Source organism: Macaca nemestrina, chromosome 18 (assembly GCF_043159975.1).
Source record: "Macaca nemestrina isolate mMacNem1 chromosome 18, mMacNem.hap1, whole genome shotgun sequence".
Taxonomy (NCBI): Eukaryota; Metazoa; Chordata; class Mammalia; order Primates; family Cercopithecidae; genus Macaca; species Macaca nemestrina.
The window spans coordinates 80,192,998-80,219,735 of NC_092142.1; the positions used below are offsets into that span (position 1 = coordinate 80,192,998).

General features: G+C 47.1%; 1 protein-coding gene and 1 long non-coding RNA gene across 6 annotated transcripts in view; one reads left to right on the forward strand and one right to left on the reverse strand.

The window, feature by feature from the left end:
* The window catches only part of LOC105491208 (beta-carotene oxygenase 1), a 51,472-nt gene extending 29,458 nt beyond the window's left edge, over positions 1 to 22,014 (forward strand). For 2 of the 3 annotated variants that reach the window (XM_011757400.3, XM_071085003.1), the window contains 6 exons: positions 106 to 329; positions 2,355 to 2,612; positions 12,037 to 12,142; positions 16,569 to 16,663; positions 18,276 to 18,387; positions 21,228 to 21,948. In XM_011757400.3, the coding sequence (XP_011755702.2) occupies positions 106 to 329; positions 2,355 to 2,612; positions 12,037 to 12,142; positions 16,569 to 16,663; positions 18,276 to 18,387; positions 21,228 to 21,457 (1,025 nt within the window). In that variant the 3' untranslated portion in view covers positions 21,458 to 21,948. Of the gene's footprint in view, positions 1 to 105; positions 330 to 2,354; positions 2,613 to 12,036; positions 12,143 to 16,568; positions 16,664 to 18,275; positions 18,388 to 21,227 lie in introns of all 3 variants that reach the window. The other variant, XM_011757399.3, reaches the window with a different exon arrangement.
* LOC139359926 (uncharacterized) overlaps positions 1 to 26,738 on the reverse strand; it is a 56,738-nt gene that overhangs the window by 9,979 nt on the left and 20,021 nt on the right. Inside the window, exon 1 of one of the 3 annotated variants that reach the window (XR_011616614.1) lies at positions 22,591 to 22,801. The exons of the other annotated variants lie outside the window; for them this stretch is intronic. This is a non-coding gene — a long non-coding RNA (uncharacterized lncRNA). Of the gene's footprint in view, positions 1 to 22,590; positions 22,802 to 26,738 lie in introns of those variants that run through there. 3 annotated transcript variants of the gene reach the window in all.

The following is a 26,738-nucleotide window of genomic DNA, read 5'->3' on the forward strand; positions in this document are numbered from 1 at the left end:
AGGTTCTTTTCAGCAATCAAGTCAGTTTGTAGGTGATGGTGGTGTGGTCTTAGGGGGCCAGCCATATCCTGCACAATTCCTGAGGCTTGCTTTTTGTCTTGCTAGAGGGCAAGAAGCAGGAGAAGAGCCCCTGGAAGCACACGGAGGTGTTCTGCTCCATCCCGTCCCGCTCCCTGCTCTCCCCAAGCTACTACCACAGCTTTGGAGTCACCGAGAACTATGTCATCTTCCTTGAGCAGCCTTTCAGGTTGGATATTCTCAAGATGGCAACCGCGTACATCCGGAGAATGAGCTGGGCCTCCTGCCTGGCTTTCCACAGGGAGGAGAAGGTGAGGTCTGGCTGGACTCTAGCCCAGTGGGTGCTGGCTGCCCGTGGAGGGAGGCCGGTCTGCAGGAGGGTGAAGGTTAAGGGGAGGAAGTGGCATGGAAAAGGGAGGAGGCTGCCAGAGGCGTCTACCCACCTTCCAGCGAGTTCTGGATGGTCCTTCAGAATGACCCCCAGGCCTTTGTACCCCCACGGTGATGAGTCTTTGATGTGGCTGTCCAGGCAAGGGGGTGCCACCTTGGGCAAACGTGGAAGCCGTGGCAGTCCCCCTATGCCCAGCAGCAAAAGGAGTGAGTCCTCAGTCCTGATGGAGAACTGGGCTCCTCCCAGCCTCCGCCCCGCTGTAGCGTTAGGGTGGTAGCTGCCAGAGGTTTAGACATTGTAATGACAGTATGTTCCACCAGACGGTTCAATAGAAACCTCTCCTTCCATTCAGGTATACCTGAGTGCTCAAAGTATGTATGCATGTATTGCATGCTTGTATATGCACGTATGCATGTATATGTGTACATGTATATGTGCATGTATGTGCATGTGTGTGTGAATATATGTATATATGCATGTGTGTATGTATGTATTACCAGTATTTATTTATTTGTTGGGTATTTTTTTCGGGGGGGTTGTTGTTTTTCAGACAGAGTCTTGCTCTGTCACCCAGGCTGGAGTGCAGTGGTACGATCACAGCTCACTGCAGCCTCAACCTCCTGGGCTCAAGCAATCTTCCCACCTCAGTCCCCCAAGTAGCTGGAACCAGAGGCACATGTCTCTATGCCTGGCTAATTTTTTGTTGATTTGTAGAGATTGGGGTCTTGCTATGTTGCCCAGGTTAGCCTCAAACTCTGGGCTCAAGTGATCCTCCTCCCTTCCCCTCCCAAAGTGCTGGGATTACATGTGTGAGCCATTGCACCTGGTCTTTTTTTTTTTTTTTTTTTTTTTGCTGTTGTCACTTCACTTTTGTAAAATATCCAGTAGTTCTCAGTGTTACCTATTCGAAGAATATACAAGTATAGAAAGCCATGTATAAAATCCTCCCCAATTCACTTCCCCCTACCCTGCCTCCCGTCCACCCCATGTCTGAAGGGAGCCACCACTACCCACTGGCACAGTGTTACTCCACCTTCTCTGCCTTCGCGTGCACTTTTAGTTTTTCTTTTCTTTTCTTTTTTTTTTTTTTTTTTTTTTTTTTTTGAGGTAGAGTCTCACTCTGTCACCCAGGCTGGAGTGCAATGGTGCGGTATCAGTTCACTGCAACCTCCGCCTCCTGGTTCAAGCTTTTCTCTTCTCTCAGCCTCCTGAGTAGTTGGGATTATAGGCATGCGCCACAATGTCTGGCAAATTTTTTTTTTTTTTTTTTTTGAGACAGAGTTCTGCTCTTGTCGCCTAGGCTGGAGTGCAGTGGCACATTCTTGGCTCACTGCACCCTCCACCTCCTGGGTTCTAGCGATTCTCCTGCCTCCGCCTCCTGAGTAGCTGGGATTACAGGCATGCGCCATCATGCCTGGCTAATTTTTTGTGTTTTTAGTAGAGATGGGGTTTTGCCATGTTGGCCAGGCTAGTCTCGAACTCCTGGCCTCAAGTGATCTGCCCGCACAGCCTCCCAAAGTGCTGGGATTACAGCATGAGCCACTGTACCCTGCCAAGGCTCCAGTCTTAGATGGGACCTGGCACCTGGCAGATTCTCCCCAACTTGGTCATAGCCAGGGAGCTGGGATGTCAGCACAATGGAACAAGGGGACATGCACACTGGAGAGTCTCTCCAAACACTGTCCTCCTAGTGACTGCAAAGACTCTGGCAGCAAAGCGTCCCTTCTCTCCATGTGAAAGATACACTCATGGAAATACAATAAACAGCTCTCATTTTGGGGGGCACTTTTGCCTGTCTGGTGTTGTGGAGTAGACACAGAACGCAGAATGGGGACACCGTCCCGAGCCTAGTGCCTGGTGGAGCTGGGTTTTGTTCAGTCCCCAGATGCCACAGTGCCAGGCTGAGAGAGGGTGAGCTGAGCCCTTGGTGTGTGTCCTTTTTCAGACCTATATCCACATCATCGACCAAAGGACCAGGCAGCCTGTGCAGACCAAGTTTTACACAGACGCCATGGTGGTCTTCCATCACGTCAACGCGTATGAAGAGGACGGCTGCATCGTGTTTGACGTTATTGCCTACGAGGACAACAGCCTCTACCAGCTCTTCTACCTGGCCAACCTGAACCAGGACTTCAAGGAGAACTCCAGGCTCACCTCGGTCCCCACCCTCAGGAGGTTTGCCGTGCCCCTCCACGCGGACAAGGTAATGGCTTCCAAGGAGGTCCCTTTTCTTTCTAGAGAGATGTGGGCCCAGGTGGGAAGTTACTTTGGCCCTTATTTGATTGACATTGAAATCGAAAACGAACTGTTCTTGAAAAAGAAAAAAAAAAGGTTTTCTTATTTTTCCCAAAGTAGTACCGATTCATAATAAAAACTTTAAAAAATATAGATAAGTAAAAAGGAAAAAAAAATCCCTGTAAACCCACCACCTGAGATGATCATTGTGGGTATGTATGTTTGTCTCCCAGTCTCTCTCTCTCTGTCTTTGTGTGTGTGTGTGTGTGTGTGTGTGTCTGTGTGTGTGTGTATGACTCTTCCTTTTAATCATATTGTACATAATTTTTAACAGCTTTATTGAGATGTAATCGACACAGCATACTATTTGTCCTTTTATTTATTTATTATTATTATTATTTTTTTTTTTTGAGACAGGGTCTCACTCTGTAGCCCAGGCTGCAGTGCACTGGCATGATCTAAGCTCACTGCAACCTCCACCTTCGGGGTTCAAGCAATTCTCTTGCCTCAGCCTCCCAAGTAGCTGGGATTACATAGGTGCCTGCCACCACGTCCAGCTATTTTTGTATTTTTAGAAGAGATGGAGTTTCACCGTGTTGGTCAGGTTGGGTTCGAACTCCTGACCTCAGGTGATCCACCCACCTTGGCCTCCCAAAGTGCTGAGATTACAGTCGTGAGCCACTGTGCCCATCCTAATTTGCCCATTTAAACTGTTTGACGGCCTTTGGTATATTTTCACAGTTGTGCATCCACCACCACAATAAATTTTAGAACATTTTCATCACCTCCAAAACACACCCCATACCCCTTAGCCATCACCTCCTAGTCCTCCCCTCCCCGTCCCAGGCAACCTGTCATCTCCTCTCTGTCTCTGCGGACTTGCCCTTTCTAGACATCACATATAAATGGAGTCTTAGAATACATGGTGTTTTGTGTCTGACTTCTTTCACATAGCACAGTGTTGTCAAGGCTCATCTGTGTTGGAGTCCGTATCAATGCTTCATTTCTTTTTGTTGTTGTTGTGGTTTTTGCTTGTTTTGAGACAGAGTCTCACTCTGCCACCCAGGTTGGAGTGCAGTGGTGTAATCTCGGCTCACTGCAACCTCTGCCACCGAGGTTCAAGCAATTCTTGTGCCTCAGCCTCCCAAGTAGCTGGGATTACAGGTGGCTGCCACCATGCTTGACTATGTTTTTGTATTTTTAGTAGAGATAAAGTTTCGCCATGTTGCCCAGGCTGGTCTTGAACTCCTGAGCTCAGGCAATCTGCCTGCCTCCGTCTCCCAAAGTGCTGGGATTACAGGCGTGAGCCACCGTGCCCGGCCCAGACTGCTTTTCTACCTATTTATGTGTCTAAACATCTCTCCATGACATTAAATATTCTTTGAAACATCATTCTAAACATTTGCCTAATTGTTCATGGCAGGGATTCATCACCATTTGCTTACACAATTCCCTGATGTTGAAAAGCTCTGTTCTTGTGCTAAGAATGACCACCAGGCCAGACATTATCCCCAATTAGGGTGATGTGGCCAAGGCTCTGGGCTTGACTTACAGAGACTTACAAAGTCTCTGGCTCCAGAACTCACTGACTTCACGACTTAATTAATTTAAATGAAACCAAATTCAATTCAATTAAATGTTGATGGCTTACATTGACTAAATACACATTATGTGCCAGGTACTTTGCTAAGCATTTTGTTTTTCTTACCTCACTTATGATCAAAACAACCTGTGGGAAACGTTCCTGTAGAAGCCTCATTTTGGCGATGGACAAACTGAGGCTCAGAGAAGTTAAGAAATGTGGGCAAGGTCACACAGCCCAGAGTGGCAGAGCCAAGACTGGAACCTGCCCCCCTCTGTCTCTAAACCCCCTTTTCTTTTTTGAGATGGAGTCTCGCTCTGTCACCCAGGCTGGAGTGCAGTTGTTTAATCTTGGCTCACTGCAACCTCCGCCTCCCGGGTTCAAGTGATTCTCCTGTCTCAGTTTCCCAAGAAGCTGGGATTACAGGCACGTGCCAGCACACCCAGCTAATTTTTTGTTTGTTTGTATTTTTAGTAGAGATGAGGTTTCACCATGTTGGCCAGGCTGGTCTTGAACTCCTGACCTCAAGTGATCCACCCACCTCGGTCTTCCAAAGTGCTGGGATTACAGGCATGAGCCACCATGGCCAGCCCTAAACTCCTGTTTGTAACTACAAAGGAGTAGGAACTCTGCTCTTCTCCCCAGTAGCTCTAACTCCTAGGAAAGAGCCTTAGATGGTGCATACTTGGGGCTCTGCAGGCCTGGCAGATGGTCCTACAGTATCCAGGGAGCCTTCTCCCACCCTTACAACCCAGTTTCTCAGTGCAGGAATTCAGCCACCCTCCCAGCCAGCAGGCAGGGGAGCTGGCATTTGAACCTAGGTTTGTCTGACTCCAGAGCTGGGGTCCTCCCCCATCTCTCCAGTGTTTTCCCACCCATAGCCATTTGTGTATCTCTACCATGGTTTTTGTCATATTTTATATCACCTCTACTTAACATTTAAAAATCCATTTTTTTTTTTCATTTCAATCAATTCACTCTCTACTTAACTCATTTGAAAAGAAACACATCACTACCCAGTAGAAAGCTGGCAATGCTTGCTGCACAGAGAAGACAAGCATGAGAATAAAATAATGGAAATAAAGCAGAGGTCTTGAGCTCCAGCCAGAGGGCTGTGGCTTGCCAAGACCTGATCTCTCTGTGAAAAAGCAAAGTTTCAAAAGTATTAGGCATTAAAGACATCGTGGCACCTCATTGAGACTCTCCTTGACCTAGTCAGAATGACTGGAAGAGAAAATGGCATTGATTTTCTCCCCCATGTGACTCAGGGCTATTGGATGAACAGCCATGTCCCATGAAATCAGCACATGAGCCCTGGACCCCTGCACCGCTTGCTCCCGGAAGCAGCACAGTGCAGCCCCTCAGACTGTCTCCCGGTTCCAGGAAGTACTGAGGGATAACAAGGCACAAAGCTAGTAAGTCTCAAGGCTGACCTCAGCCCAGGGATGGTACACAGAGAGGAACACGCTCCCTCCCACTGCCACACCCTGCAAGATTTTATAACCTTTTATCACACTCGAGAGTGCTTTGCTTCCTTGGAACCAAGCTAAGAATGTTAGCTTGTGTATCTTTAAAAGCCATCATGTGGTCAGGCACAGTGGCTCATGCCTGTAATCCCAACACTTTGGGAGGCCCGGGCAGGTGATCACCTGAGGTCAGGAGTTTAACACCAGCCTGGCCAACAAGGTGAAACCCTGTCTCTGCTAAAAATGCAAAAATTAGCCCGGCGTGGTGGCCCCTGCCTATAATCTTAGCTACTCGGGAGGTTGAGGCAGGAGAATCACTTGAATCCAGGAGGTGGAGGCTGCAGTGAGCTGAGATCCCACCACTGCACTCCAGCCAGGGCGACAGAGTGAGACTCCATCTCAAAAAAAAAAAAAAAAAACAAGCTGTCGTGTGAACCATCTGCTGCTTTGAAACTAGCAAAGGAAAGCAAGCCACGGGATGGGTAGCTCCTGCCACGCTTTTTAATTGCTACTTATTGTCCCTTAAATATGTCTTCTTATTGCACTTTCAAGTGGCTCCGCCTGCATATTGAAATCAGAAAGTCAGGCAGGTGGACCGAGCCTTACATGCTCTGATCCAGCGGCTCTGGCTCCATCCCATCCAAAGGTTTATTGGAGAAGCAACTTCAGGAAGATGCTGCCTTTACTCAGATGTCCTCTGGGCCTGAGGCCTTTGCAGGACATTGCTGTCCTCTCTGTCTGCAACTCTGTCCTCCTGGGCTGACACTCCTGCTCTCCCTGGCTGGCTGCACATTGGGTTCCCCTGGAGAGCCCTGAGACCCCCATGTCTGGGCCTTGGCTTCGGCCCAGACCAAGGAAGCCCAGGCCTGGGTGTGCTCTCAGAAATCCCCGGTTCTGCCATGCAGCCATGGGAGAGAACCTCCAAGGTCAGGGCTCAGCAGCATGACCCGGCAGGTAAGTCCGTATCCTCTAACTGCGCCTTGTAGCTCTTTGTCAACATTTATGTCAAGTGTAAGTAACTTGTTCATTTCCCTCTTCCTGTTCAAGCCTAAGTTCTGGGAGGACAGGGACTCTGTCTCATCAGCAGCTCATCTGCTGCACTCCGAGGATGCTCTTAAATACTTGAAATGAATGAATGAATGATGAATACATGAAAAATGGGAAGCAAGGTCTCCAAAACGGCGCAGCATCTTCCTTTAGCCTTTGGAACCCGTCCCAAGTGAAAAGTACTTCCCACATAGAACAGGCAATAGCAAATTCTATTTAAAAGGCCAGGAGGTCCTGAATATCCCAGATTCTCTTGCTTTGGGGCCAGCTGGGGTCAAAGGAAGGTGGGGCCGGCAGGGCCTGTGGGCACCGTGGGCCTGTTTACACAGGGAGGTGTGGGGGTGCCTGAGGCAGGGCTCAGCAGTGACGGGGAGTGGCTGGGAGGGGTGTGGGCAGGGCGGGTCGTCTGGACCTTGGCCCTGCCCTGGTCCTGAAGAGCACTGTGTGAGGCCCTAGGTTCGTGTGCACCCGCGCCTAAGGGGCATTGACACGAGGAAACACTTTGGACCTGGAAGGGGTAGCTTTGACGACTAGATCAGTGGGTTTGATTTCTATCTCCAAATGCACAAATGCAGACACTGAAATAAGAGAAGCCACCATTCGTGGAGGACTCCCTAGGTGCCAGGCTCTGTGTTCAATGCCTTTTCTGCTCTTAGATCCTGGCAAGAGGGGTCCCTGCTCTGGGTTTGGCACTTAGGAGGTCTGTGGGCCAGCCTTTCTTTCTCCAGCAGGACCCCTACTCCACAGGGTGAGTTCACAGGGCCAAGGCATTCTGCCTACCCAGAGGGGTGCCTCCACCCCCACCCCAACCGTACGCTGGACACCTGGGATCCCAGAAGCCCCTGAAGGTCCTAGCCTTGCTTCCAATACCCATCTTCCGAAGGGCAGACTGTGCCACTCTGCTGTTACTGCCACAGGCCCACGAGGTGGCCAGGCTGACTGTTGCCTTGGTTGTGCTGGCTAGGGTACCCATGCAGTGAGGGATGGAGCCTGGGATAAGGCAGGAAGGAGCCAGGGGCCAGAGACTGCCTCATTCCAGCTCAGAACTCTAAGGAGTCCTGGGTTCTCAATTCACAGTCATCCTTTCAGACCAGCACGGTGCATTGCTGGAACATTCTGTCTATCCAGCACAGTAGCTACTAACCACGAGTTGTTATTGTACACTTGAAATGTGGCTGGCGCAGCTAAGGAATTGAATTTTTAATTTTACTTAAGCTTATTTTTAAATTAAATTTAAGGCTTGGCACAGTGGCTCACGCCTATAATCCCAGCACTTTGGGAGGCTAAGCCAGGCGGTGGATCACTTAAGGTCAGGAGTTCAAGACCGGCTTGGCCAACATGATGAAACCCTATCTCTACTAAAAATACAAAAATTAGCCAGGCATTGTAGCGCATGCCTGTAATCTCAGCTACTCAGGAGGCTGAGACAGGGGAATTGCTTGAACCCGGGAGGCAGAGGTTGCAGTGAGCCGAGATCGTGCCACTGTACTCCAGCCTGGATGACAGAGCGAGACTCAGTCTCAGAAAAAAAAAGTAAAATTAAATTTAATTTAATTTAAATCGCTACATATGGCTAGCGGTTGCCATTTGGGACAGCCAGCTCCACACCATCATGAAGGGCTGTGTGTCAAGACAGGGACAGAGATGGTGTTTGACTTAATTTGCTTGGTGTATTTAGACAGAAGGTTGGTGGGCCTCCACTTGTACGTTCCTTCTGGCTCCTGCGAAATTTAGGGGCTGTTAAACGCTTTGCTAATCTGCATCACAACGTTCTAAGTTATTTATGATCCCCCACATCTACGGATGAGAAAGTAACTTGCCCAACTTTGTAGAATTATTCCTGGGATTTGAGCTGCAACTGGAATGTATGCCCGTCTGGCTCACGACGTGTCTGGCCCTGGATCAGCCTGTTTTTCACAACCATTATTTAATTTAATCCTAACATCATGCTCAGATGCAGGTGGAAGCCACCTCACTTATACCCAGCACTACTCTAAAATATGAACCACTCCCCCGAGTTTACACAGACGGAGAAGCTGGCTCTGAGGAAGAGAGGTCTGCTCGAATCTGCATGGAAAACCACAGCGCTGAATTTCATAGGGCAGGCAGCATTCTAGGGGATGATGGTGATGGCTGCTTCTCGTGGGATTTCCCTTAAGTGTAGGGATTTCAGTGCAAGCTTGCAAGGTGGTGCTGAATTCTGGCTGGAAAGTGATGTCTTCCTAAAACCGAGCATGCTGGCCACCGAAAGCAGCCAAGTCATGTTTGTTATTGCTGTGGATGGAAAAATTCACGGTTTATTCCTCAACCAGTCCGACCAGTTTGGGGCTGGAGTTATAAGATGTCTGTGCAGACCAACTCCCTAAGAATTAAGGCTGGAACGTGCCCAGAGGACTGTTGCCGTCACATGCTTAGCAAGGTACCAGAAAGGGCCTCCCACCAGCTTGCAGAGCCATGCAGGTAGAGGCATTGAATGTTTGGTTTTTGTTGTTGTTGTTTGGTTTGTTTTGTTTTGTTTGAGACAGAGTCTCACTCTGTCGCCCAGGCTGGAGTGCAGTGACGCGTTCTCGGCTCACTGCAACCTCGGCCTCCCAAGTTCAAGCGATTCTCCTGCCTCAGTTTCCCGAGTAGCTGAGACTATAGGCACGTGCCACCACGCCCAGATAATTTTTATATTTTTAGTAGAGATGGGGTTTCACCATGTTAGCCAGGGTGGTCTCGAACTCCTGACCTCAGGTGATCCACCCACCTCGGCCTCCCAAAGTGCTGGGATTACAGGCATGAGCCACTGCGCTCAACCAAATGTTTCTAAGATGCCACCAATGGGCCAGGTGCTGGGCTCCTTTGTCTCTGCATTTCCTCTCATTTGATGCTTACAGTCACCCTGCAAAACACATGTCTTGCCCCTTGACAGCCCAAAGAAAAGCTGACTGAGTTGTGCATTCACTCATTAATTCAGCAATTACTTCCTGGGCACTAGGTGCCAGGCACTGAGCAAAATCTGGTCCCTGGCTTCTTGGGGCAGACAAGCTAAAAGAAGGAAAAGAGTTTCATAAAGAAGATAATTACAGCTCGGGGCCAGTGCCTTGGAGACACTGCAGATTCCGATGGAGTTGTTAGGGAAGGGGTGTTTCTTCCTAGACCTTCAGGGATGGGGAAGAGTCAGCCTCAGGGCCTTTGCACTGCCTTCACCCTCTACCAGCAATGCTCTTGTTTCTGGGCCAAAGAATCAATACAAAGGCCCCAGGCATAGGCTCTGCTTCTCTCCCTGTGACTTTGGACCAGTTCCTTTCCTTCTCTAGGCCTCAGTTACTTCTACAAATCGAGACTGAATTAAACTAATTTCTGAGGACCCTTGCGGTTCAGCTGCTAAGTTGCAGTAAACTTCTCATGCTCTCCAACACAAATGCTGCTATCCCTAAAATAGGTTGGTTTTAATTATAAAAGCCATTTTGAGCCAGGTGTACTGGCTCATGCCTGTAATCCCAGCACTTCGGGAGATCAAGAGAGGGGGATCACTTGAGCCCAGGAGTTCCAGACCAAGTTGGGCAACATAGTGAGACCCTGTCTCTACAAAAAACACAACAATTAACCAAGGATGGTGACGCATGCCTGTAGTCCTCCAGCTACTCAGGAGGCTGAGATGGAAGGATCACTTGAGCCTGGGAGTTTAAGGCTACAGTGAGCTATAATCACACTACTGTACTCAGCCTGGGTGACAGAGCAAGACCCTGTCCCAAAATAAAATACAAGCCATCTTGGAAAATGCAGAAAGTAGAGAAAAGTTTAAATGAGAAGTCAGCCATAACAATAATTTTCCGTTGTCTCGTTCCTCAGTATCTTCTAGAGCCTAACCTGTACTCACCTCCAGTAGTGGTGGCAGCTATAGAATAATAATAAGTGATAGTAGTAGTAGTATGGTAATGATAGTAATAATAATATAACAACAACAATGTCATCAACAGAAGCAGCTGACATTTATCTAGCACCTACTGTTAAGCAGGCATTCTTGTGAATCATTTGTACAGATGATGTCATTTAATCTGCACAATAACTCAAAGATGCATATGCTATTAATATACACATAAGGAAACAGAACTATAGAGAGGCCACGTGACTTGCTCAAGGTCCCATGGTTAGTACATGAGGGAAACAGGGAGTAGTAGATGCTCGATAAATATTTAATCATGCTAAATCCCTCTCCTCGCTTATACTGATGACAGCAAGATACTGAACACAGCAACATCTGATTGTAAATTGAAACCAAGAAATGTCCTTGAAGGTTGTTTTTCCACCGAATAATTTTTATTGCATGTTTGTTTTCATTTCTGCAGTGGTAACTTTTCCTAGGAGAAAATACTGAAAATACAGAGAGGCATACAAAAAAGGAACTGAAGTCCCCCATAATCCTCATCATCTGTTGTATTTTTAATATTTGGTATATTTCAGGCCGGGCATGGTGGCTCATGCCTGAAATCCCAGCACTTTGGGAGGCTGATGGGGGTGGATCACTTGAGGTCAGGAGTTTGAGACCAGCCTGGCCAACATGATGAAACCCCGTCTCCACTAAAAAATACAAAAATTAGCCAGGCATGGTGGCATGTGCCTGTAATCCCAGCTACTTGGGAGGCTGAGGCAGGTGAATCGCTTGAACCCAGGAGGCAGAGGTTGCAGTGAGCCGAGATCACACCACTGCACTCCAGACTCCGGTCTGGGCAACAGAGCAAGACTCTATCTCAAAAAAAAAAAAAAAAAATTGTACTCACACACACACAGACACACACACACATATTTAGTATATTTCTCTGCCTCTTCTCAATGTAACTTTTTTAATGCAGTTGAGCTCAGACTGCATATGCAATTTGTCCTGATGCTGCTTTTACTCAGTGTTGTGTGATAAGCATTTCCCGTGTTGTTGTAAAGTCTTCAGAAGCATTCTTTTAATGACTGCTGCAGCTTTATATAGGTGAATCATCTAGTACTTTAAAAGTGAGAACTTACTCTTAGAAGCACATTAATTTTCCCTGTGAGGAATAAGGCAGGCTCAGAGTAAGAGAAAGGAGTCCTATCACCTTCCAGGTATGTGACCTTGGAGGAGTCACCTTAAATGGCCAATCCTCATTTTTTAAACTGAGACTAAGAATAACAACAGAAAAAGAGCTGCTTCCTATGATTAATGTGAGGCTAAACCAAGATGACATGTATTCAAGCATTTTTTAAAAATATATACACTAAAGCAAATGTTTGCTCTAGATGACACGTTTTTGTTTTACTCTTTGAAAACTGAATTTTTTCAGAATGCAGAAGTGGGCTCAAATTTAATCAAAGTGGCATCTACAACAGCCACGGCCCTGAAGGAAGAAGATGGCCAAGTCTACTGCCAGCCGGAATTTCTTTATGAAGGTAAAATGCATCCTCTGGTCCTGAGATTAGGAATGGGGCAGATTTTTGTGGGGACCCCAGAGGCCTCTTTACATAATACTTCCCTCCTGTGCACGTACAAGGGCCAAAAAGGAAAGGCTCTTGGGATGCCCCGATGAGAAGCATCTGGGGACATTTCTCTTTCCTCTATCTTCAGCAATGGGTAAGGCCAGCCATGGTGGCTCATACCTGTAGTCTCAGCACTTTGGGAAGCTGAGGCAGGCAGATCACTTGAGGCCAGGAGTTCGAGACCAGCCTGAGCAACATGGTGAAACCCCATCTCTACTAAAAATACAAAAATGAGCTGGGTATAGTGGCACATGCCTGTAGTCCCAGCTACTCAAGAGGCTGAGGCATGAGAATCGCTTGAGCCCAGGAGGCAGAGATTGCAGTAAGCTGAGATTGTGCTATTGCACTCCAGCCTGGGCAGCAGAGCAAGACACTGTCTCAAAAAAATAAAAATAAAAATAGGAAGGCAGTGGGTGGTTGCTGGGCCAGATGACTTCTGCAAATGCTGTCCCTTACTGAACAGGGGCTTATTGAACAGGCACAATACCTTTCCATTTCTACCTCTCAACATCCACAATATCCTGCAAAATAGCTGTTATCAGCTGCATAATATGAAGGAGAAAACTAGGCCTGAGAGACCTGGAGCTACACACAGAACGCAGACCCTCTAGAACAGGAGTCACACCCATGGAGCAGGGCTCCCCAGTCTGGGCACCGTCGCCATCTGGGGCTGGGTCATTCTTTGCAGTGGGTGCTGTCCAGGGAATTGTAAGATGTTTAGCAACATTCCTGGCTTCTACCCACTAGAAGCCCGGAGGACCCCTATCCTGAATTGGAGCAGCCAAACATGTCTCCAGACATTGCCAGCATCCCATGGGGGCACCATTGCCATGATGGAGAACCACTGCCCCAGAATATAAACCCATGAGGTGAGGATTGTGTTGCTGTGCTCACAGGGTATCAGCAGCACATGACACAAAGGCTGGCATACAGAGGTCTGTGTTCAATACGTCAAAGTACAGAATGAATGGACTTGTCCAAGGAGACTCAGCTAGAGAGTGGCGCGGTGTGCATTTAAACTGAGCGCATTGGCTGGGTGCGGTAGCTCGCGCCTGTAATCCCAGCACTTTGGGAGGTCAAGGTGGCCGGATCACTTGAGGCCAGGAGTTTGAGACCAGCCTGGCCAAGCTGGCGAAACCACATCTCTACCGCAAATACAAAAATTAACCGGTGTGGTGGTGCATGCCTGTAATCCATAATCCCAGCTACTCGGGAGGCTGAGGCAGGAGAATTGCTTGAACCCTGAAGGCAGAGCAGTAAACTGAGATTTCGCCACTGCACTCCAGCCTGGGCAACAGAGACTTTGCCTAAAAAAAAAAAGACTGAGAGCCTTGTTCCATCAGCTGCCCCATGCGAGGAAGTTTGGGTATCTGGAAGAGCACATCGACTTGGGGACTCTTTTAGGATGACCCTTGGATTTGACCTAAGAATCCACTTCTGTAAAAGGCATCCCATACATCCCATAACCAGTTCTGTGAGGGAACTCATACGCTTGGAGTCTTTAGAAATGAATCAATAGGTGATGCCAGGTCTGAAGGCATCCACCCCCATCCTTGCTCACCCACCACACCACATTTTTTTTCTTTCCTGAGAAGATCATGCTTATTTATTGTTGCAATATTGTGCACACTAAAAAGTGTAACAATAAACAAACTACCCATAATCCCTGCACCTGTGACAGCCCTTTGGGATACCCATCCAGTCCTCCCATCATGCGTGGATTGTGTGACATAGGCCGGGTCCCTTCCGGCGAATTCTCAGACTGCTCTCATTTCATCCCAGCAGTGTCATTCTGTTATTGTTGACATTAGATTTGTTCATGCACATCAAGGCCTTAGTGTGGGGTCTGGCCTACAGGGAGAGTCCGGCCAATGGCAGCAATATTAGAACAGCCCTAAGAAGCAGGTTCAGACAATTGCAAAATTTGCCAAAAGGCAGGCAGCAGAGCCAGGTTGTGACCCCAGCCTTCTCTTATCCCAAAGCCCATTGCCTCTGTATTTGTACTTTTGCAAAATACATTCCATATCATCTAGAATGTTCTGAAGCTGCCTTTTGCACTTAATGAATGTAACCTGAGTATTTTCCCACATCCTGAGGATTCTTCAAAGGACATGGCTATTAAGGACCAGGCACGGTGGCTCACACCTATAATCCCAGCACTTTGGGAGGCCGAGCCTTAATTTCATGTAACTGTGTGCCAGGCACAATGGCAATTACAGGCATTACTCATTCCTGTAATGCCAGCACTTTGGGAAGCTGAGGCGGGTGGAGCACCTGAGGTCAAGAGTTTGAGACCAGCCTGGATAACATGGCAAAACCCCATTTCTACTTTTTAAAAAATACAAAAATTAGCAGGGGGTAGTGGGGCACACCTGTAGTCCTAGCTATTTGGGAGGCTGAGGCAGGAGAATCGCTGGTTTGAGAGGTGCCCAGGAACATCTTGGAAATCTCAGGCCTACTTTGAGGTCAAGGGCACACAACTTCTTCTTATTTAAGTATGGGAGTGTTCCATCTGCCTCACCTTCATCTGGGCCTGTCCCCTTGGAAGTTTCACGCTTCCTCATATGTGGGATTGGACATCTCCTTCCCACCTCAATAGTTCTTGCCCCTTCCTGCCCCACTGAACCTAATCAGCATTTATCCGTGGATGTATCTCTACTTCCTCTTCTCTTGGACATTGTATCTTCACCAGCAGCTGGTGGCAACTACCAGGAATATTTCCTAAGAGTTGAACATCCATTTCAGTATTCAGACTTAGAAATTCAATTTGATGCAGTAGGCATATATACATATATACACATGTATGGCCAAGCGCGGTGGCTCATGTCTGTAATCCCAGCACTTTGGCAAGCCAAGGGGGTGGATCATGAGGTCAGGAGACCGAGACCATCCTGGCTAACACGGTGAAACCCTGTCTCTGCTAAAAATACAAAAAATAATAAAAAAAAAAATTTTGCCGGATGTGGTGGCAGGCACCTGTAGTCCTAGCTACTCAGGAGGCTGAGGCAGGAGAATTGCTTGAACCCAGGAGAGGGCGGTTGCAGTGAGCTGAGATGGCGCCACTGCACTCTAGTCCAGGCAACACAGCGAGACTCCATCTCAAAAAACAACAACGACAAAAAAAAAAACCAAATATATATATATACACACACACACAGAGAAAAAAATAAGATTTTTGATTATGTAAAAATAAGATGATGAAAATTTCTCATAATGAGAAACTTAGATTCTATCGTAGAAAGTGTAAACTATAAGGCAGTTATAACCCCAGCAATGCTTCCAAATTTTTTCTCTTCATTTGTAACCTAGTGGAGATACAGTAATTCTATAGTCAGCATTTTACACTTAACCTTATGGTATGGACACTTGCCCATGTTATTAAAATCATTATTAAATGTTATTTTTCCATAATGTTATTATATAATTCACCAGATTTAATTAACTATTCTCCGTTGACACCATTTTCCACAGCTTCCCATTCTGTTTTAGTTTTTAGTTTTTAATTTTAGAGATGGGGTTCTTGCCATGTTGAGCAGGTTGGTCTTGAACTCCTGGCGTCAAGCGATCCTCCCATCTCAGCTTCCCAAAGAGCTGGGATTACAGGCATGAGCCACTATGCCTGGCACAGCTTCCTATTTCTTTCTTTTTTTTTTTTTTTTTTTTAGACAGAGTTTTACTCTGTGGCCCAGGCTGGAGCGCAGTGGCACGATCTCGGCTCACTGCAACCTCTGCCTCCTGGGTTCACGTGATTCTCCTGCCTCAGCCTCCCGAGTTGCTGGAATTACAGGCATGCATCACCATGCCTGGCTAATTTTCTTTGTACTTGCAGTAGAGGGAGGGTTTTGCCATGTTGGCCAGCCTGGTCTCAAACTCCTGACCTCAAATGATCTGTCCGCCTCAGCCTCCCAAAGTGCTGCGATTATAAGCATGAGCCACTGCACCCAGCCAGCTTCCCATTTCTCATCACACATATGCACATGCATGCACACATACACACATCAGCACTTTTTTGAAAAGAGCTTTAAGAAATTGCAGTAGCCTCTGATTTTAATCATGCAATTCTCTTTGATTTCTATCTTGGATAATTAAAGATGTTTATACACTTAAAACCTAGGTCTGTGGTATGTTGCTCCAGGCCTTTCTGATAGAGCTGGGGTAATTATCAGAGGCTCCGTCCCCTGTCTTTGACCACCTTTGATCCAATCCAGGCTCTAAATCAAGCTCAGGGATCTTGGTGTGGGAACGAATTCTGAGGAAAGGCTACCCAGTCTGACAAGAAAGGTGGATGCTCCCAGCCCCCAGTGATGGGGGCTTCATCCGCCTTCTAATTTCCTTGTAGGCTTAGAGCTTCCACGGGTCAATTATGCTTACAATGGAAAGCGATACCGGTATGTCTTTGCTGCAGGAGTTCAATGGAGTCCAATCCCAACCAAGGTACTGGTCTCTGTGTGTTCACAGGCTTTTCCTACAGTGATTGCGTCTATATGCAACGCTGAATTCTAAGGTTCTGAGACATTGATTAGAAAAGAGGAGGTCAGAGGGAGGTAAGTGTAGGATAAGATAAATTTGAAGTAAGGATGGAAAGCTGGGAGAGGGAGTGGCACCTAATGGGCTAAGGTTTGGGTAAGAGGTTATGGCTGGAGTTTATTCACTGATTTCTTTATTCAATACTTATTTATTGAGCACCAACTATGGGCTACAACGTGGTAGGCACTGAGGGTAAGGAAGTCAGCAGGGGGATGCCCAATCCCTGACCTAAGGAACTCACCCTCTCCAGCAGAGAGGGTGCAGCTGAAACTTAGAGGATTTATTTTGCTTCTTTTTTTTGTTTTGATTTGTTTTTTCCTTTTCATTTAAAAAAATATGCAGAAGAGACAGGGTCTCATTGTGTTGTCCATGCTGGTCTTGAACTCCTAGGTTCGAGGGATCCTCCTGCGTCAGCCACCAAAAGTGCTGGATTACAGCCATGAGCCACGATGCCTGGCCCATTGTGCTTCTTAAGCTACCATTTGTGAAACACTTACTGTGTGCTGGTCACTGTGCTAAGTGCTGTGCAGGGATCACTTTTTTAAAACATCTTCATTTTTCATAACAAAATGGAAAATCTTTTTTTTATTGCAAACAGAGCAGAAATGTCCACAGCCAAAAATTAAGCCTCCACCCCTCCATACCCCAAGCCACTCTCCACTAATACCAAACCTAGAGGGAAATAGGCCTGTTGGGAGATTAAGAGAGATTCAGGGAATTGCACTCTTAAAGCAACAAAGGGGTTGTATTATACTTTAAATGTTTGCATTGAATGTATTCATTTATTTAACTCATATAATATTGCAGTGCAATGCCAAATATAAGATATAGTCAATATTTTAATTTTTAGACGGGGTGTGATGGCTCACACCTATAATCCTAGCACTTTGGGGGGCTGAGGATTGCTTGAGGCCAGGAGTTCGAGACCAGCTTGGTAAACAATAGCAAGACCCTGTCTCTATATTAAAAAATAATAATAAATTTAAAAATATTTTAATTTTTAAAAGAATTCCTTATGCAGTATCAGCTACATGGTGGCCGGAGGACCCATGTTTAAAACTGGGGGCGGAGGCTGGGTGCGGTGGCTCATGCCTGTAATTCCAGCATTCTGGGAGGCTGAGGCAGGCAGATCACCTGAGGTCAAGAGTTCAAGACCAACCTGGCCATGGTGAAACCCCGTCTCTACTAAAAATACAAAAAATTTGCCAGGTGTGGTGGTACATGCCTGTAATCCCAGGTACTCGAGAGGCCGAGGCAGGAGAATTGCTTGAACCCAGGAGGTGGAGGTTGCAGTGAGACAAGATCACGCCATTGCACTCCAGCCTGGGTGACAAGAGTGAAACTCTATCTCAAAAAAAACCAAAACCCAAAAAACAACAACAAAAAAACCTTGGGGAGGAGAGTTAGCTCCTGTCCTTTCTTGGCTGTGCTCACCAGAGGTAGCTGTCATTGGGTGATTATGTCAAAAGTCTATATCTGATGGGCTTCATTTCTGTGTTTCTCCTCGTTGGATGTACAGATAATAAAATATGACATTCTCACAAAGTCATCCTTGAAATGGAGAGAGGACGACTGCTGGCCAGCGGAACCCCTGTTTGTGCCCGCACCAGGTGCCAAGGATGAGGATGACGGTAAGACTCTAAGAAGCCAAGCCTAGTTGCTGCATGCTGCTGATGATCCCCCTTCCCACAGAGACACCATCTAGGGGCAGCTGACCCCCCAGCTCATAAAGGGGGTGGACTGGTGCTTTGAAGTCTACATCTGTCTGGGTCAAAGCTAAAAGGTTAGGGAGTCCCCAAGGCTACCTTTACTTCTTATACCAATTTGCAAAGTTTGAGGGTCCCCAAGATACCCTTCGGCTTCAATAATTCATTAGAATCACCAACCTCACTGCAAGCGCTTATGCTCACAGTTCTGGTTTGCAGCAGTGAAAAGATACAGACTAAAATTAGCAAAGGGAAGAGGTGCACAAGACAGAGCCCAGCAGGGACCCACAGGAGCTTCCAGCTGCACTCTCCCAGAAGAGTCACAGATAGCACTGACTTCTCCTGACAATGCTGTGTGATAGTGCTCACAGAATATTATTGCCAGCCAGGAAGCTCCCCGAGACTCTGTATGGAGTGTTTATACTGGGGCTCAGTCATGTAAACATGGTTGCCCGCCTGTGTGTCTGACCTTTATTTAGTCTTCAGTCCTCCTGGAGATCAAGCTCATACCATGTGGCCCAAGGCCCCACCATAAATCCCACTGTAAGGGTAGACTGCCTGGTGTGGCCCAAGGCCCCCATGTATACAAAGATACTTGTACCAAGCAGGACATTTCACCAGTATAGAGGTGACCTCCCAGAAACTGAGGACAAAAGCCAGTCTCCTTTTTAGACAAGTTTAAGTTTTTTACTGCACAAAGTCCATCTCCTTTCCAGTCAGTGACACTAAGCTCTCTCAGAATGCAGAATCTTGGTTTTAAAATTGATTACCGTGGCTAGATCCAAAAGAAATGTTTTTAAGAAATGGAGTCTTGCTCTGTTGCCCAGGCTGGAGCGTAGTGGCATAATCGTAGCTTACTGCAGCCTCAAACTCCTGGGTTCAAGTGATTCTCCTGCCTCAGCCTACCAAGTAGCTGGAGCTACAGGGGCACGCCACCATGCCTAGCTCATTCTTTGTATTTGTTATAGAGAAAGGGTCTCACTGTGTTTCCCAGGCTGGTCTCTAACTCCTGGGCTCAAGCAGTCCTCCCATCTTAGCCTCCCAAAGTGCTGGGATTACAGGTGTCAGTCACTGCACCTGGCCTGGATCCAAATTTTTAACAATGCATAAGCACGTAAATGTTTCACGGCGCCCCTGGAAATGTGTATTTGTGGCCCACCTCTATTTTCTAGGTTTCCACTTGACTGAATGATCCTTCCCCTTTCATTCTCAGAAATGCTTCAGAAATGCCCTGCCCACAGCCCTGAGGAGGCTAAGGAGGGTAACTAGAACCATAGGTGGGGATGTCACCTGGCCACGCTGGCAATGGGGCTGCCACACCTGCAAGGAGGGCAGGCTGCCCCACTTGAGCCTGCCAGCTTCTTCCCTCAGGTGACAAGGGAGTGGTTTTCCACCTGGGTCTTGTCTTCCTACTGATCATGGTATGGCACGTCAGGCCAGCAACCCTGTGTCACTGTCATCTCCGAGGCGGGGGACCACTGGCATTGCCTCCTGCTCAGGCCGTTCTCCCACTCAGCGGTGTGGACACTTCCTTTACATTCTCTGTGAGGAGGGAGTATCATTATCTTCATTTTACCAATGGGATGCTCAGAGAGTGACCTTGTTGCCCAAGGTCACACATCCCATACATTCAGAGGTAAGATGTAAATCCAGGCCAATCTGACTTCAACGATGCTCCACTGCTCTTCAACCTGGGACCCTCTGGGGGCATTGAGAGTATTTGCAGGAAGTTGATATGCATTATTTCGTTTAACCATTGAAATGCCATTCTTCGAGCCAGGTGCAGTGGTTTCTGCCTGTAATCCCAGCACTCGGGAGGTCAAGGTGGGCAGATTGCTTGAGCCCAGGGGTTCAAGACCAGCATGGGCAATATAGGGAGACCGCATCTGACAAAAAATACAAAAATAAGCCAGATGTCATGTCATGTGCCTGTAGTCCCAGCTACTTGGAGGGGTGAGGTGGGAGGATAGCTTGGGCCCAAGAGATCGAGATTGCAGTGAGCTATGATCACGCCACTGCACTCTAGTCTGGGCAACAGAGTAAGAACCCATCTCAAAAAAGCAAAACAAACAAACAAAACAAATGCCATTCTTCAATGCCTGCAATAATTTAGTGTGCTTTCAAAATCCATCATGCAGGAGATACTCTCGGCAACCCTGTGAGTGTAGGTGAGATTATCCCACCTCTACTGATGAAGAGACTGAGGCTCCGAGAGGTCAAGGGACTGGCCCAGCCAGGGCTAGAACCAGGTTTTCTGGTTTCTTTGTTTGTTTGTTTTGAGATGGTGTTTCACTCCGTCACCCAGGCTGGAGTGCAATGGTGCGATCTCAGCTCACTGCAAACTCCACTCCCAGGTTCAAGTGATTCTTCTGCTTCAGTCTCATGATTCTCCTGCTTCAGTCTCCTGAGTAGCTGAGATTACAAGCACCCACCACCACACCCAGCTAATTTTTGTATTTTTAGTAGAGACGGGGTTTCACCATGTTGGCCAGGCTGGTCTCGAACTCCTGATCGGAAGTGATCTGCCCACCTCTGCTCCCAAAGTGCCGGGATTACAGGCGTGAGCCACCGCGCCCGGTCTACAGCCAAATTTTCTGATTCCTAGTTTCCAGGCCTTTCCCTTCTATTACAGTGTCTCCAATTCACTTCCCTCCTGTTTTGGTTAGATACATACGTCTAAAGAGGGCGGAGAGACACGCTGAGAAACTCATCCCTCCGACTGAAGCCTGCACTTTTACAAAGTGTTTCTTTCTGTTTCCCCAAAGGAGTCATCCTATCAGCCATTGTCTCTACTGATCCCCAGAAGCCGCCTTTTCTGCTCATTCTGGATGCCAAAAGCTTTACAGAATTGGCCCGTGCCTCCGTTGATGTCGATATGCACATGGATCTCCATGGATTATTCATCGCAGACATGGACGGGGACGCAAAAAAGCAGGCCGCTTCTGAGGAACAGCGGGACAGGGCTTCCAACTGCCACGGGGCTCTTCCAACCTGATGGTGTTGAGGTTTGGACAGGGGAGGGAAGCTTGGCTGTCAGAACTCCATGGATACATTTCTTTGGATAGAGGGGAGGGCCTTGGTTACCTTTTGTACTTATTCTTTCTGTGGGTGCTTTCACAAGGGCATGGCAAGAGAGTTTGTCAATATCATTTCTTTCACTTTATTTTGGCCGTAAAAATTTTGTTTGAAAGTCAAATATTTGAAGATCAAATATATATTGATTAGATCCAGTTCTTCTAAGAAAGCTCCTTTCCTTTAACATAAAGACCTTGACCATGAATCGGAAATTATATTCAATGACATTATCATCATTTTTAGAATGAGCCACTAACCTGTTAGAGAAGAGACAGATAGTTATTTATCATTGTGCCTTCCTCTGTCTCTTTCTCTTTCCTTTGCTCCCTCCCGTCTTTCTAGTGGATTAAATTGTGTATCTGGGAGTTCTTGCTTTCTATCCAGGCCTGATGAGTTAAGTTATGTGACCAGGAAGGCATGCCACTTTGTGGTCATTCCATGCAAGTCATGGCATAATAGAAAATAATAAAAACTTTACTCAGACTTTTATTTTTTCATGGCTTCTCCCCCTGAAGGTCTTCTAAGGCAATAAAATAGTTGCAGAGCTTGGTGGTTCACAGCTAGCACGATGCCTCATTGTACAGGCAATGGGACTAACAGTTTGGTGTGGGACTCCTCTTTGCAGGAGGGGATTAATAGGTACTGGACATTGACCTGACTAGCCACAGCCAAGGGGCTCGAACCCAAGATTGAGTCCCAGGGCCTGGGCTGGCATGAGAGTTCTTCCCTACTGCTGAGAACTAGAGCAGTGAGCCGTGCCCATGTGCATAGGTAAAAGGAGTTTCTCCAAGCTTGTACGTGCTGCCGAGATAAACCAGGCATTTGGGGCAGCGTGGAAGGAGGCTGAAGGCCCCTGAGCCAGGTAGTGATGGGGATGGAGAAAGTGGGGAACAAGACAAGTGGGATACCACACCACTACCGGGAGCCCCAGAGTCATCTGAGTCTACAGTCAAGTGGGTGCCTGATGCATGGTGTAAAGAAACAGGCAGGCTGGATAATTCCCAGGTCATGGGATCGGGGAAGCTGGGCTTCACAGCCTTATTCCACACTTACCTCCTCTCCTGAATCTGGATTTCCTTCAGTCACCAATGGGGATTCGATGACATATCTGGAGGATGGGAAGGACTCTCTAGTGGCACGGCATGGAATCCCCCAGAGGGGCAGCTCCCTTCAGGATGGTCTTAGCTTTTGCCCTGCAACCACCATGAAGCCATACTTAGCTTCTACCAAAATGTAGGCTCCATGAGGCCAGGGAGTTAGGCTTTTACTTCCCTCCCTCCCTCCCTCCCTCCCTCCCTCCCTCCCTCCCTCCCTCCCTCCCTCCCTCCCTCCCTCCCTCCCTCCCTCCCTCCCTCCCTCCCTCCCTCCCTCCCTCCCTTCCTTCCTTCTTTCTTTCTATCTTTCTTTCTTTCTTTCTTTCTTTCTTTCTTTTGAGACAGGGTCTTGCTCTGTCACCCCGGCTAGAATGCAATGGTGCAATCTTGGCTCACTGTAGCCTCAACCTCCCAGGCTTAAGTGACCCTCCCACCTCAGCCTCCCGAGTAGTGGGGACTACAGCCATGTCCCACCACATCCAGCTAAGTTTTGTATTTTTTGTAGAGACAGGGTTTCATCATGTTGCCCAGGCTAGTCTCGAACTCCTGGGCTCAAGTGATCCTCCCGCCTTGGCCTTTCAAAGGGCTAGGATTACAGGCACGTCCCACCTTGCCCAGTCTTTTTTTTCTTTTTTCCTTTTTTTTTTTTTTTAATTTTTTTTGAGACAGAGTCTCACTCTGTCACCCAGGCTGGAGTACAGTGGCACAATCTCGATTCACTGCAACCTCCGTCTCTGGGATTCAAGCTATTCTCCTGCCTCAGTCTCCCTAGTAGCTGGTAATACAAGCACGTGCCACCACGCCCAGTAATCTTTGTATTTTTTTTTAGTAAAGACGGGTTTTCACCATGTTGGCCAGGCTGGTCTTGAACTCCTGACCTCAGGTGATCTGCCACCTCAGCCTCCCAAAGTGCTGGGATTACAGGCGTGAGCTACCATGCCCAGCCAAGCCCTTTTTTTTTCTTCCTTCATTGAAATTTTTATTGAGATAATTGTACATGCACATGCAGTGTTGAGAAATTATACAGAAAGATCTCATGTAGACTTTACCCAGCTCCCCCATTTGTAACATTTTGCTAATTTATATAGTATAATATCACAACCAGGATATTGATATTATCCACCAATCTTATTTAGATTTCCCAGTTTTACTTGTACTCATTTGTGTGTATGTGTATATAGTTCTAGACAAATTCTAGACTGCATCCACCATCACAGGCAAGATACCAAATAGCACGTCAGCATGAGGATCCCTCATGTCACTTTTTTATCACCAAACCTACCTCCCGCCCTCCTCGCCTCCCATCCCTAACCCCTGGCAACCACCATAAAATGGTGTCCTTTCAAAAATGTTATTTAAATGGCATAATGCGGTATTAACCTTTTGGGATTGGCTTTTCTCACACAGCAGAATTCTTTGAAGATTCATCCAGTCATGGTGGGTATTCATCCAAGTCATTAGGCATTGGGTGTGTCTGACTCACTATTTTATCCTCAACACTTGTAACACTGCCTCGTGTAATGTAGGCACTCGACACATACTTGTTGAATGAACGAATGCACCAGTTCTCCCAACAGATTCAACTCGTCAATGCGTCAACAAGAAATGGATGTCTTACAGGAGAGCTCCCGGGAGATGGGGAAGCAAATCCACATGGAGCCCAATGACAACACACGCAGTTCCCTGCTAAGGTTCCTCCCTCCTGTTGTCCCTGACCACTCCCCTCTCTCCTCTCCTCCCTGTTGGTCCTGCAAAACCCCTCCTATCATTCTCAGCATTTTCATTTTTGCCCTAAGCTTACATACCCTGTTCAACAAAAATGCAAGCCATGGAAATGGCAGGACAAAGACCATCTGCTCTTCCTCAGAATCGCCTTTGGGAACCTCAGTGCCTCCAGCATTGATAAAATGGACAAAGGGGGACCAGGCGTGGTGGCCCACATCTGTAATCCCAGAATGCTGGGAGGCCAGTGCAGGCAGATCACGAGGTTAGGAGTTTGAGACCAGTCTGGCCAACATGGTGAAACCTTGTCTCTACTAAAAATACAAAAATTAGCCGGGCATGGTGGTGGGCACATGTAATCTCAGCTACTTGGGAGGTTGAGGCAGGAGAATCACTTGAACACAGGAGATGGAGGTTGCAGTGAGCTGAGATCGTGCCACTGCACTCCAGCCTGGGTGACAGAGTGAGACTCTGTCTCAAAATAATAAAATAAAATAAAATAAAATAAAATAAAATAAAATAAAATAAAATAAAATAAAACAAAACAAAACAAAATGGACAAAGGAGAAATGCCAACTCTAGTGACCTGAGAAAAACCTGATTAAGGGCTGCGTTTGGGTGGCAGGAATGGAAAAGAATTGAAAAATGTGACAAGCCCTCGCCCACTCATTCTTCCACTTTAAATATTTGAGAAGAGGGTAGAATTAAAAAATGCTTCCCCACCTCCTTTCTACTAGATTCCTATTGCCTAACAGTACCCAGAACTAGTCATGAAAAAGGGTGCAGTTCTGCGGGGAAGAAAAATATGTCCGTGGTTTGTTTATCTTGTTGAAGATGACAGGTAGAATACCAGACTGATGAGGGAGGCTGGCACGCCAAATCTTTCTTTCTCAGTTTCAAAAACACCAAAGGTTGATGCCAAGATATTCAATTTATCTGGGTCCTTAATTCTGACACATTTCGTATACAGACCAGGGTAATTAGCTCAAAACTCCACAAGAGCTATGATGCATGCTCCATTCTTGAAGGACCCACAAGACACTCCATCTTACCCTCTTAGCCTTTCTTGCTATGTTTCATGTGGGTAGAATATATGACCAGGAAGTTCTGCAGGAAAAATCACTCTGGATTTCTTTATTGCTTTGATAAAGCCACAGCATTTCTCAAGTGCTCTGTGCTGCAAGCGTCAGGTACACAGTAGGAAACCCAAATGTTTGCTGACCCACTAACTTTTTCCACCAAAGCTTTCTCTAATTTAATCCCAATTCTGGAATAAGCTGGATAGACACTTGGGCAATCAACTCACAAAAAATCTAAGTGTGTTGGCGCGACGTCTACAATATTTGCTCAAACACTTCCTCCAGAACAAAGTTCAGCCTGACTCCTTTAAGTAGGTTGCTGGTCCAGGTTAAGTATAAACACCTTTGATGGCTTCTTAAAAACTGTTTAAAAGACTGGGTGGTTTTTAAATGGCCAGGAGATGTCTTTCTCATGACAAATCAGGACATGCAGACCAAAAAGTCATCACCACCATTCTCAACATCCAACAATGATGAGATGTGTGGCCTCAGTACTTGAACTTCTTCCAGTGAGTTTAGACTCAGAGATCCTGCCCAGAAAAACAGCGCCGACTGCCCCAGCTCCTGTGCCACATCGAAAAGCATCCTTTGAGGTCCAGTCGCAGCTAAGAGGCAGATTTTCTTGGACACAACCAGCAAAGAGAGATGTGGCGGCACTGTATTCAGCCTGGGTGGGGAAGAGGACAGCTTCTTTCTTTCTCATAATTAAGAAAGGCTTTCCCAAGGCCGGGCGCGGTGGCTCACGCCTGTAATCCCAGCACATCGGGAGGACGAGGTGGGCAGATCACGAGGTCAGGAGATCGAGACCATCCTGGCTAACACAGTAAAACCCCGTCTCTACTAAAAATACAAAAAATTATATTGTGTTTTTTATACAATATAAATTTTGGGGGGCATGGTGGCGGGCGCCTGTAGTCCCAGCTACTCAGGAGGCTGAGGCAGGAGAATGGTGTGACTCTGGGAGGCAGAGCTTGCAGCGAGCTGAGATCACGCCACTGTACTCCAGGCTGGGCGACAGAGTAAGACAACGTCTCAAACAAAAAAAAAAAAAAAAAAAAAAGAAAAGAAAAAGAAAGGCTTCCTGATGGGCCGGGACTTGAGGACCTGCCTGAGTGGCCAGAGGGAACTGGCAAGGGGCTGGTCCTGCCAGGCTGGGAGTGCAGGGCAAGGATTTGGAGACAGACGTGGTTGCCTGAACAAAGCAGGTGCTGAGAGTCTTTCCCAAGAAAGAGCAGTGGAAAGAATCAGGCTTAGGGTTTTTTGTTTTTCCTGTGTTAAGTCTTATCTGTTCGTTGTAGCACATCTG